At 41.7% G+C, this 12,154-nt stretch overlaps 1 protein-coding gene across 1 annotated transcript in view; it reads right to left on the bottom strand.

Moving 5' to 3' along the window:
* LOC118567259 overlaps positions 1 to 11,894 on the bottom strand; it is a 13,961-nt gene extending 2,067 nt beyond the window's left edge. The window contains exons 1-2 of the mRNA XM_036151954.1: positions 11,572 to 11,894; positions 6,202 to 8,620 (exon numbers count right to left, since the gene is read on the bottom strand). Coding sequence (XP_036007847.1) covers positions 6,202 to 8,620; positions 11,572 to 11,581 — 2,429 coding nt within the window. The 5' untranslated portion in view covers positions 11,582 to 11,894. The remainder of the gene's footprint in view (positions 1 to 6,201; positions 8,621 to 11,571) is intronic.
* Between the last annotated feature and the right edge of the window lie 260 nt (positions 11,895 to 12,154).

A 12,154-nucleotide genomic window follows, 5' to 3' on the forward strand; every position in this document is an offset into this window, starting at 1 on the left:
TTACACTGATCCCCACACACTACAGCACACCTGAAAGAGACAGGATCACTGAAAGCAGGTAAGGCAACTCTAAGCAGGATGTAGGGACATGTATTGGCACAACATCTTTTTGGTGGCATACACAGTAAATTTGTCTGAGTAACATTTGGTCCCTCTCAAAAATAAACAATTTTTTTGAGAGGGACCAAATGTTATCTGTTTCTGAGTAAATTTACTTCAATGTGAGTAAATCACTCAGACAAATTTACTTGTAACTACACATTTCCTGATTAAGAGCTAGCGTGTTGTGCACCCCAAAGGGTAGTAAAGGAGAGTCAATTAGGAATGAGTAAATAAAGTGTGTAGCAGGAACAGCAGACTACTGAGAAGAATTTAGTTTTAGCTACAGAGGAAGTGGACAATCTTGGACTCATTTTTTTTCTAGTCCAAAATCTCCAGATCTCCACCACATTTCTTTTTTAGATTATGTTTTTACTTTATTCTGTTTAATCACTTGATTAATTTATTTACATGTTGTCTAAAGTATTTTATCCCTCATTTTTTGATTGAACTTAAAGGTTTTGGAGTCTTCCTAATAACTTGCCTTGGGAAGTTTATAATTGAATTATATTACGACGATAGTCCTAATCATCACACACACTGGCCACTTTATAAGGTACACCTAGTTTGTACAGGGTTGGAGCCAATTCTACTTTCAGAACTCCCTAAATTCTTTTAGCATGGATTCAGTTAGGTGCCTGGAGCATTCCTTAGAGATTTTGGCCCATATTGACATGTGAGTATCACACACTTGCTGTAGATTTGTAGACTACTCATACATTATTCAAATGTCCCATTCCATCACATCCAAAAGGTGCTTTATTCATCTGAGATAAGGTGACAGGGGAGACCATTCGTGTGCAGCGTTGTCACTGTCATGGTGAAGGGAGTTTGATGTGATCTGAGGTTTGTGATATTGTGCATATTGTGCATTATCCTCCCGGAAGTAGCCATCAGAAGATGGGTTTACAGTGGTCAAGAAGGGATGGGCAGGGTCAGTAACAATATCCAGGTAGGAGGAGCATTCTGTACTGCATGGCTCAAACTGTATCAAAAAAAAATCTTACAGGATTAATTCATAGCTTCATGCTGTTTGATCCAAATTATGACCCATCTGAATGTCATAGACAAAATCCAAACTTATTGAACCAGGTAAAATTATTCTCTTATTGTTAAATTTTTGAGACCCTGGGTGAATTGTAGCATCAGGTTCTGCCCAGAGGAGCAGCTGGTGGGGTGTACTACTAGTATAACCTGTCTGCTGTCGGTTTCAACAGGTCCATCAGACCCCAAAAGCCCACCGCGTGTTCCCATATTGGGGGTTTTCACTTTCCCCTGGCTTTACTCTTACGGCAAAAAGGTCCTGGTCTGAGGGTAGGACTTTTCAACAAGCCTGGGGCTTTGTTCAATGGGTAGGGTTGTGTGCAGCAAGAAAAACCGTCCACCACAAGGAAGAGTGAGGAGATGACAAGTGTACAAACCTATAATTTTCTACCAGTAATTTGTTAGAAACATTGTTTTAAGATGAGTCTAGGCAAGAAAGTACACTTCCAAACATCATCTGTGCAGCCAGTTCATCAAGGCTATAAGCCAATTTTATTCTGTATTGGGACTTGTCGGGAGCAGCAGAGACCCACCGACATGCTGGTATCTCCGGAGAGGCTGCGGTGGGAAACCCCGTTGCTGCAGCGTTTAGCCGCCCAGACAGTTTGTGATTTCTCACAGGCTGGATCTGTTCGTCGCATCCGTGTATGTGTGTGCGCGTGTGGAACAAGGCAGGCTCTCTGATTTTCATTCCTTCTATAGCAGAGTTAAGAAAGCGAAGGAAGAGACGAATTTGCACAGCGTGTATGTCCTACAACCCATAAAACAATTTGCCTGCAATCAAAAGTCCACAGTTTTATACTTACAAATTCTCCTAGTCATTCCTGCCATGCATGAGGCAAAAAACATACTTATAAAACTCTCCGTTTTAACTCTGCGTGGCAAACTTTGCGGCAGACATATCACAGTCCCCCACCCCACCACCACCTGTACGGTCCCTGCGCAGGCAGCAAGAATGTGCGCTTGTTATTTATTTAAACCAACAGGAGTAGAATAGAGTGGAGCCCAACAATGAGGAGCCGAGAGGGAGGAATAGGGTAGGGCTAAAAGGGGGGTAAGGAGATGTAACGCCATCTGTAATGATTTTGTCTGTTCCTGTGGTGAAAACCCCTATCTGCAGTCGTTATTCCCTGCTCCCTGTGCTGCACAGGTAATCAAGGCCTGAGAAATTACACCTGCAGCGGCTCTAATTAAGTGGAAACACTGCACTTGGGAGGAGCACTGTATATTACAGGCTCTCCTAGCGGGTAGCTGCCAGATTCTTGAAATCCCCCATGTGAGTAAACCATCCAGCGTTCCTTGTTTGTCTTCCTGATCTTCACCTTTCTCATTTCTGTGATTTCTCCTTCCTGTGTTGTCCCTGTCAGATTCCCCTGTGGGCTTCTGTATTCTGGACAACGGCCTCCTGCCTCATCTCTTGACCAAGCCTGCCAGCCTCTGTCAATTCCTGGATTTTCCTGCCTTTAATGAAAGACTCCAAGCCTAGTCCTCCGACCTGTTTCCTGTTTCTGTTCCTGTCTAGAAACCTCTGCTCGGAGTGTACCTCCCATTACCGATTCTCTCACCCCTTGCCTAAGCCCTTCTGGAAACCTCTTCCCTTGGACTGCCTTACTGTGTATGACCCAAGCCCTGACTATGTTTTCCCCTTCAGGTCAGTTCGGATGAGTGGCAGGATACGGCTACAGCTTCTCAGTCTGCCTCTGACTGTTTGACCTATGCTGTCTTCTTGCCACCACCCGCTGGACCGGAGTGGTACTGCGGTTTTCCTCACTACTTCCCCATACTTCATTGGACTGTTTTACATAAAGGCCCCCAACAAATGGAAATGTGTCATACTTAAAAGCCCCAGGCTTTGGTTTACCTCAGGGAAACTAAAACCTGGGGCTTGCAATTGAAAAGGGGCTAATGTGTAGTGGGCTCAGAGATGCAGTTAACCTTATCTTACCACCATCTCATACCATCACTGCCCAATTTCCTTTGACCCCTAAAATCAATAAGGCATTTTTGTCCAGACAACTGACACTCAGTTCTTTTGTCTTTTTCAGACCATTCCTTGTAAACTTCAGAGATACTGGTGTGTGAAAATCCCAGTAGATCATCAGTCTCTAAAATAGCCAAATCAGCACTTCTGGTACCAACAATCATGTTCTTCCTTCTTCTGATGCTCAGTTTGCACTTCAGCAAATCTCATTCACCATCTCTACATGAACTGAGTTGCTGCCATGTGATTGGCCGACTTTCTTTGCGTTGGATTGAACGGGTGTACTTAATAAAGCGATACATCTGTCTTTCGGAATATAGAAAACACCATACCTGACTATATGTTGCCACATTTCTAAGCAGTATTAGCATTGCCGAGCTTTTGTTGTACCGTCTTGCTGCACAAAACCACAAGAGACTGTGAACTATGAAAAGGGAAGCTCTGCAGACTAGAGAGCACACTGAGATTGTATCTCTGCTTGCTGTAGCAGACTGGCTGGAGAAGAGCAATGAGTCCAAACTGCTCCGACTATTATTCATCTTGAGAGGTCTGTATGATATGGGCAAAGCAGGCAGGAATGCAGAGGGGGATGGGAGCACATCAACACAGCATGTTTGATCATAAAAACAAATAACACCAAAGCAGAGAGACAAGAATCTCTATTTTAGAAACCAACGAGACAACCTTTTCCCCTGCACTGAACAGATAATCTATGAATGAAACAAGCCTGTTTTAACTTGGACATGAAAAGACCACCCCTACACCAACATTGTCTACTCTCCCATCAAACATGTCCTAACAGCACCTGCCACACACAGTAGGAACCGGAGTTCATTAAGGCCTCTGTCACACTAGTCTGTGTATATTTTGAACTGATATGTCTTTACTTAGTTTTTGACAAACATAAAAATACACTGACATTCCACTAAAAAAAATAGTGCAATGTTTTTGCAGTACCAGCAGGAGGCGGTAATGTTGACAATAACAATGTTACCGATCAAAAGAAGAAGATCCTGAGCATGGCTTCATAAATGCTAGGCAAAAGATTCAAAACAATTGTAGCTTGCGTTTCTCCTACATACTATAGTAATTTTTATTATATATGATATTTATTTCTTGAAGTTTAATGGTAACAGTCGGGGCAAAGTTAGCAGAAAGAGACAGAAGCAGAAAAAAAAACAACCCAAAAATGTACACATTGCTGTTGTGGTTCTGAACACATCTTGTGGTCTTCTACACAATCTCTAGATATCCACTTCACAAGGATACACCATGATAAGAGTTTTTATACCAACAAAAAAAACGTAAAATGCAGCTTAGATTTTTGTGCTGTTAGTCATGAGGGAAATCAGAGACCTGTGTAGACGATGTTTCTTAGAGGAGAATTAAACAAAGGGACTCAGCATTCTAAGGTCCTCAGCTCTGGAACAAACTTATTGAAAACCTGAGACATGCGCAAGCTGCTAGCTCCTTTTTTCCTGTGCTGTGAAAACAACCTTGTTTACTGCAGCATTTAATTGAAGAATGACATCAATGAATCATCTCCTCCCATCACTAATGAGCATAGGATTGAAGACACTACTCTAAAAGACCATACGGATCTAAAGATCTCCTTTTTACAATGCTTTGAAAGTTGTTTTATCTGTTTTAAATTAGTATTATAACATTTATTTATTTATTTTAATGCAATGCCTATGTGTTATAAACCTTTATTATTCCGCAAAACTTAAATGCTTTTCTTATTTTTATTTATTTCCTTTAATTTCCTGTGAAGCACAGTATTTCTGTTTTTCATCACCACAAGGACAATTTGTTTTTCATGTGTACAGAAATGGTTGTAGGAGCCTTCTGTCAGGCAGCTGACAGGACACATAAAAGTGGTGGAGGGCCAATATTTTTTACTCTATTCTCCAAACATTTGGAGAAAATTCGGGTTACTCTGGAAATTTCGGAGATCTCATAAAAAGAAATCTAAAACATAGGAACAATATCATTATTGATATCATAACTCTTTGATCCTGCGGTATATCTTGATATGTTAGACCTACTGCTACTAATAAAATAAAACTATCTAAAATGAAGAGTAGTTTTGAAGTGCGTATTTCCCAAAATATACTTTTGTTGTCATTCTACTTATAAACCTGCAGGTGGCTGCTTGACAGACAAGCCACACAATGCTTGCTAACAGTAGTTTTAAAACAGCAACACATTAATAGGAAAGTAATTTCGTCCATACCTTAATGTTTTGATTTTATTGCCATTTTCTAACACATTTAGTGCCTCATGGGCTCAACACATGGGGAGCGACGTTGCTCCCTCTCCATTAATTTCCAGTTTAACATATGCAATTAGGCAACCAGCCGCTTGCCCTCCTCTAGCCAAGCAATTACCGAGATTCGTGCACACACAGGCTGGCAACACAACAGAAGAAAGTTGAATAATGTTCAACTTTTGTCACTGTCGCTTGGCACTACAGCCATTTATCTGGATCAGCCATGAGGTGCGCACTTAAAATGATGATATTCTCTATGCTGTATCCTTGTCTAAAATATAGGATGAACCTGGCTGCATTTTTCTTTTGTAGAGTAAACATGAAAGCAAGATTTCTGTCAATTCCAGATATATCTTCTGAATATTCATCCTTCTCAGTCACAGACTGCTTTGAAAATATCAAAAGCCCTCCAATTTCATAACCGATAAAGTTTCTGGGAAACAAGCGATCCAACAGCGAGATTTAAAACGCTGTCATCATCGTTGTCGTGTCCCGTGTGCTGGGTCGTCGCCGTGGTGGAAATGAAAGCCAGCAGTTTGTCACTCGCTGTGTGTCGAGCCCATAAGATGTTATAAAAAAGGCTTCTGATCATTATGAAAGGTGATGAAAGTTGCTAAGGAACAAACAGATAATTATCCCCTTCACCTTGATGAAACAAATTGGTTTTCCAGGTAACAGCCAGTCATAGTCGAGCCAAAAAAAACTCTAATTTCAGTCCTGATTACATAAACTCTTATTTCCCAGTGATCCACATTCTAGAACAGACCCAGATGTGTAAATATGCTGCAGACACGTGTTCACATACCTTTCAGTTTCCAGTTCTGCTAAGTTTAAATTCATCTCAAACCCAGGGAGGCTCTTCATGTCCACGTAACCGTCTGTCTCATTCGCTGAAGACAAGACTCGACTGGGACGATCAAAAAAGTTAGCCAGTGGCGTCTGCAAGACAGGCCTCCGCTGCGGCACCTGAACGTTCTCATAGTCCGAGCTGAGGGCGCTGAGGGGAGGAACGTTCTCATAATCTGAGGTATCAGTGTTGGGGAAGGAGATAGAGCGGGGCTTGGTCAAAGGGAGAGGTACAAAAGGCACTCGGGAGCGGTCCTCGAAGGACTCCACTCGGACAACGGTCCTGTTGAGGAAGGCCACAGAGTTCCCTTTCCTTTTACTCTCTTTGTAGAACAGGAAGGTGGGTAAAGGCTCAGGTGAACCCTGAGGCTTGTTTGCTGGACGTAAATTTAGTTGTGGAGAACTACTAATGCTCTGCCTATCTAAATCCAAGCGTCTGCCGGACGTGCAATGGCTGGACTCAGGCGAGGACTTTGAAGAGGACGGCTTGGCATCTGTTCCAGACTTATGTTCCGTTTTCCACCCAAACTTAAGCAGAAAGCGCTTAATTGAGGATTTCTTTTTCCTGTCTTTTTCTGAAGAGTCTTCCCTAGTAAAAAGTGAAGGGGAACTCTTGGTGATAGGCTTCTTGGTGATATAGGAGAGCTCAAAGGGAGGAGGAATATCCATCAAAGAAGTAGGTGTGGACAGGGCACTAGATGACAAAGGAGAGCATCTGGAGAAGCTTTCAGATGAGGAACCACCATCTCTGTGTCTGTAAGAGCTTTCCTTGTAGATACACAGAGGTGTGTTGTGTCCCTCCATGGACAGGGAGCGTGGGTACAGGGATAAATACTTGGGTTTGGAATAGCTCTTATGCCGCATCGAATTTAACACCGGGCTGCTGCTTGACGCAGGTTGTCCTAATCCACTAACATAGGTCTTGTGAAGGAACTGTACTCCCCGATCCCCCATAGCCGTGGAGCTCTGATGGGACAAAGAGTGTGTTTGAATGCCAGTAGCCTTGTTATTCAAAGTAAAGTCTCTTTCAGTGCATGAACTTTGCCTTGGCTCCTCGTAAACATGCTCATCAGTAATATGATGTTCCACGTCACTGGTCTCGTCCAGAAAGGGCACAATGTGACCCTCCAGATCATCCTCGTCTTTGAAGACATCAGAGTCGTTCATGGACAGCAGCTGGCTCTCAGAGAAAGAAGACGCCATTGAGGTGTCCGTGTCCGTTGGCACCGAGATGGCAACCTGTCTGAACCTTGCCTGGCAGTCCAAATGGTTCAACATGTCCTCCATTTCATTAGCCTTATCACCGATGCCATACTCATCCTCTTCCTCAATGTTATCACATCCCACCAAATGTCCATCTTCTGTTGTTTCGTTGTATTTTCTGGCTGATACTCCAGCTCTGTTTACAGCAAAAATGCTACTTTCTGAGAGGGTAGTCGGCATGTTAATAATGTCGTCTGAACATATATAAAAAGGCTCCATGGCTCCGTGACAGGCTTGTTTGTGGTTTTTAGGAATTAAGTCATACAAACTAACCTCCAGCTGATTTTCACCCTTTTCCCTAATTTGATGGCCACACATCAACTTCAGGCTATTGCAACACCTATCAGGACTTGAGACTTTGTCTCTTTCGTGTTTTGCATCGATGTCCATCATTCTCTCGCTAAGACAGAGTCCCTTTTCATCAGTAGAAGACTCCGATAAATCATCCACGGTACTTCTGTCTCCATTTGTCCAAAGCTTTTCCTGCTTGACGGCGGAGTGGCAAGGCAACCTCTCTTCGGCACTATGAACAGAAATCTCTCCCATTGAGAGGCCATCTGTGTCAGCCAGTGCCTCACCTCCATCACAGACTTCAGCATCCATGTTGTCCGTGTCATTCATCTCCTCTACCCCCTCGGAGTCAGAAGTGAGTCTGTCGTCACTAACCCAAGGAGTTTTCAGGTGGTCGACCTCCTCTGTGAGGGCACAGTCTGCTAATTTGCAGTCCTCGTCCATGTTTTGGCTTTCATCTTCCTCCTCCTCCTTTTCCACCTCCGTCCGTCCACTGTTCACTGTCCCCTTCCACATAGTTTTTAAATGTGTTTTGCGGTATTTGAAACTGTAGACGTTTATTTGTTTATTTCCAGGTGATGCGTTCACGATGACTTTGTTCAGACCATTCTGTTTCACAACTACGTCATTACCCCCTCCATAAGACGTTCCAGCATTGCCGTTACTGAACCCTCCTTGGTTGCCATTTAAAAGCACATTGACTTTAGGTTTTGGGGCTACAGAAGGTTTAGGGCCCCTGGATGCAGACATAAGAGGGGAAGGCAGCTTCAGGCTGGCGTGACGTACAAATCTTGGCGCTGGAGCCGCTGAAGGTTGGGTGCAGTCTAAAAGAACAACAGGAAAAGGAAACTGTAAGATTATTGACTTTAAAATAGCTTACAGGGTCATTTGTGTGTCGCTCCTGTGACCTAAAATGGCTGAACAACTCACAAAAGCATTGAACTTAATGGTGTGTGTCAGAGTCGTATCACTGAGATCATGGTTAAACACTTTCTTGACAAAATGTGTAAAACAAACTAATTTCCTGCAGGCAATCTACTACAGTAACCACCCAGGTAGTAAAATGGTTTAGCCATCCGGAGAAAGCCAACAATGTCTGGCAAAGGTTTAGTATGAGTAATGACCCAAAATCGACCCATTTTTCGTCTCAGATCGGTGCTAGCTAAATTTAGGCTCTCAGGGTTTGTGTTATGTGAACAAGACTTGAACTCCTGAACACATAGAACCTGACCAATGTACGCTTTATAGACTACTTCTTTAACCCACATCCGGGGTTGATGCTGTTGGGACAGACATCAATTAGTTTTAACTAAACATTGTGAGCCAGTTTGTTGGGTTAGAAAGGAGACTAGAAGGAGGTTTTACAGACGACCTTTTTCATCTGGACAAACAACCTGATGGGAGTACTCTAAACCTCTTCTACAGGAGGAAATAAGAGTGTAAAATTAAGCTAAATAGTAATTTTATTGTCTGTTAGCCGTGTTAATAACTTTTGTTCACAGCAGGAACAAAAGTTAGTTAATTCAAGACAGCCTTTTAGATGCTTCATAGTGCAAGCTAGCAAGGCTCAGCATTTCCATTTTGACCAAAAAAAGTGGTCATGAGATCAATATGGACATACAATATTTAATAAATAGTTATATGTTGAGAATTAATTTTGCAATCCCAGTCGGTTTGTCCAAAAAGTCAATATAACAATACAAGATTGTCTTTATTTTTATTTTTGTTTGAAAGCGATAGCTTTTATGTGCTTAGTAGCTAGCACAAGCAGCTCCTTTTGTAGTTATGTTTAAAATGTACGCTCTAAATAAAAAAGTCAACACAGACAGACAGTATTTTAAACAGTGGTGTATACCAAGAATAAATAGTAGTCATTAGCAAAGGTCTTGAACAATATTGTGGTTTTGTTTTTATTTGTTTTATGTGTTCTTTTGCAATGCAGTTTGGTGAAAAGAATAAAAATCTAATAATCCTGCTGTTGCCTTTCTATGAGGTAATTGTGTGTTTATCTTGAGCATGCTTGCTCAGAGAGAGAAAAATCATGAATCTTAGTATTTTAAGCACCTCTAAATAGCCCTGTTGTCCCATATAAGTCTCTGTGGTGGAATTGTAACCTATCCAGAGTGTTTCGTGCCTATCTCCTATTGACCACTGACATAAGCCCTGGGCTTCTATGACCCTGCAAGGATTAAGTGGATATAGAAATGGAAGGGTCACCTGTTTTAATCTAAATATTACTAGTAATCCAGGTCATGGGTTATCCTTTTGAACTCACTGTTTGGTTGACTCAGTGTTAAACATAACCCATTATTTTTGGTAGAAAGCCTAACATAATATGCTAGATCAAACCCATAACCTAACTTTGTTGTGGTGAATCAGCCCAGCTCTGAATCACTTTTCCACTAACCATGGTCAGTGCTAAAATGGTTGTAGTTCTTGCTTAGCACCAGTTATTTGTGTTTCCACTGCCATAACTTCTCGCTCTCTCACTGACTGGTTCTTACTTAGCAAAAACTTTTTTATAGACCAGAGGAAAGAACCACTTTTGTCAGGAACAGGAAGCGCAGAGGCAGGCTGATGGAGACCAATAACCTATCAAGACGTTTGTGAGCGTGATAGTTAATTCTCTACAGTAAGTTCAATTTTTGATTTGTCTAATATAAGACAAAAAACTGTCCTCTGCATTAATAAAAAGTCAGATTAGAAGTGAAATAAAATAATTTCTGCTCTTGACACTTTCTATTTTGATATTACCTATCAAATTTGCTGCATGCAGTTGTGCTGAAACCATAAACACTATTTCTGACTCAATTCTATAGCACAATCAGTCTTTTAATGTGTGATGTTAATAAATCATGCTCTAAACATTGTGATTAAATCCTGTTTTCCAATGAATATGGTTCAGACCAAAGAACAGCTGTTTGGACTCATTCCCTAACTCCACTTGTTTAAAACAGCCGTTAAAAAGTAATATGCTGATACTATGTTGTTTTTCCTCCTATAGTTTTAAAAGAGCCATTTTCATTTTAATGAACTACTCAGGGAAAAAAGCAAAAATGTCCCAACACCTGGCTTCCTCAGCCAATCTTGGTCAATAGGATGGCTAATTTCCAAAACTACAGTCAATTTGTTGAAAACTGATGCTATAGAAAGGCGATAAAGCAGTGGTAATGAGTAATGCATGCTTTAACACAGCTCCAAAAAGAATACAAAGAGGTCTGAGGGATTTCCCTGACTCACTTCCTGTGATTCAAGCCAAAGAGACCCCTGTCAGGAGGCCTTTACAGCTTTAAGAACAATACATGAAACAATAGATAAAAACCATTATAAAGCTAAATATGCGATCTGTAAATTTTGTACTCAATCACAAAACATAACTTTGAAAAAGGATCGTTATCATATGAAAACTGTTAATTTGATCAAATAGTCTAAGTTTTTTACTTTTAATACACAATATCACAGCTAATACTTAGGATTTAAAAAGTTACTTAAGACTATCCATCAATCACTAGACTTAGATTTGTTAATTGCATAAACCAGACACAAAGCAAATGATTTAATTGAACAGCACTACTTTTTTTTCCCTTTTTTGTTCGTAAGAGAAATAAAGAGCTCTCCTCCTGGAGCTGGTCTCACAGTTCCCTCGTAGGAATGTAAAAAGGGAAATATACAGTGTCTAATATTTTTTCGCCCATACTCAATGGACAAATAGTGGAGACAAATGGTGAAATCTGATGGGAACTGTTAACCGTATAAAAAAAATAAATCATCTCACCTGTGTTCATTTTTGCGCGTCGACCACCTCCAACATCCCACCCGCAAAAGCAGCCGCGGCGCACGGACGCTGGAAGCGGATCCGGGCAGTAAACTCCGCTGAAATGTCCGCACAGACGCTGAGCGACTGCGCCAGTTTCTCACGGCGGCTCCGTCTCTTTTCCTGCTCAGCTGATCGCCTGCGCGTCCGGCAGCGCGCAGGACGCGACTGGAAACCAAATGTGGAGGCTTGATCCGCGCCCTGATAACCCACACACCAGCACCGACATCCCTCTGGCGCTGCAGGTCCGGGCAGGAGCCGAGACTACCGAGAACCGTAACATCTCCCCGCCAGCGCAAATTCAAGACTGATTAGTTGTTTTTTTATGTGCCATCTCTGGCAGAGATAAGGGCAAATGTCTATGCTGCAGATGATGGGACGGTTTAATGACGTTAAAGCTGTGTAATAATCCTATTAGAAAAATGACCCTATTTCATAATAACATCTGACGGTATTAACTTTTCATAGAAATTCACTCTGCAACACAAATCAGCCATAGCCCAGAGAGTTTTATTATGTCTGGCAACAACTTGATTATTATATG

Source organism: Fundulus heteroclitus, chromosome 20 (assembly GCF_011125445.2).
Source record: "Fundulus heteroclitus isolate FHET01 chromosome 20, MU-UCD_Fhet_4.1, whole genome shotgun sequence".
In the NCBI taxonomy this organism is placed as follows: domain Eukaryota; kingdom Metazoa; phylum Chordata; class Actinopteri; order Cyprinodontiformes; family Fundulidae; genus Fundulus; species Fundulus heteroclitus.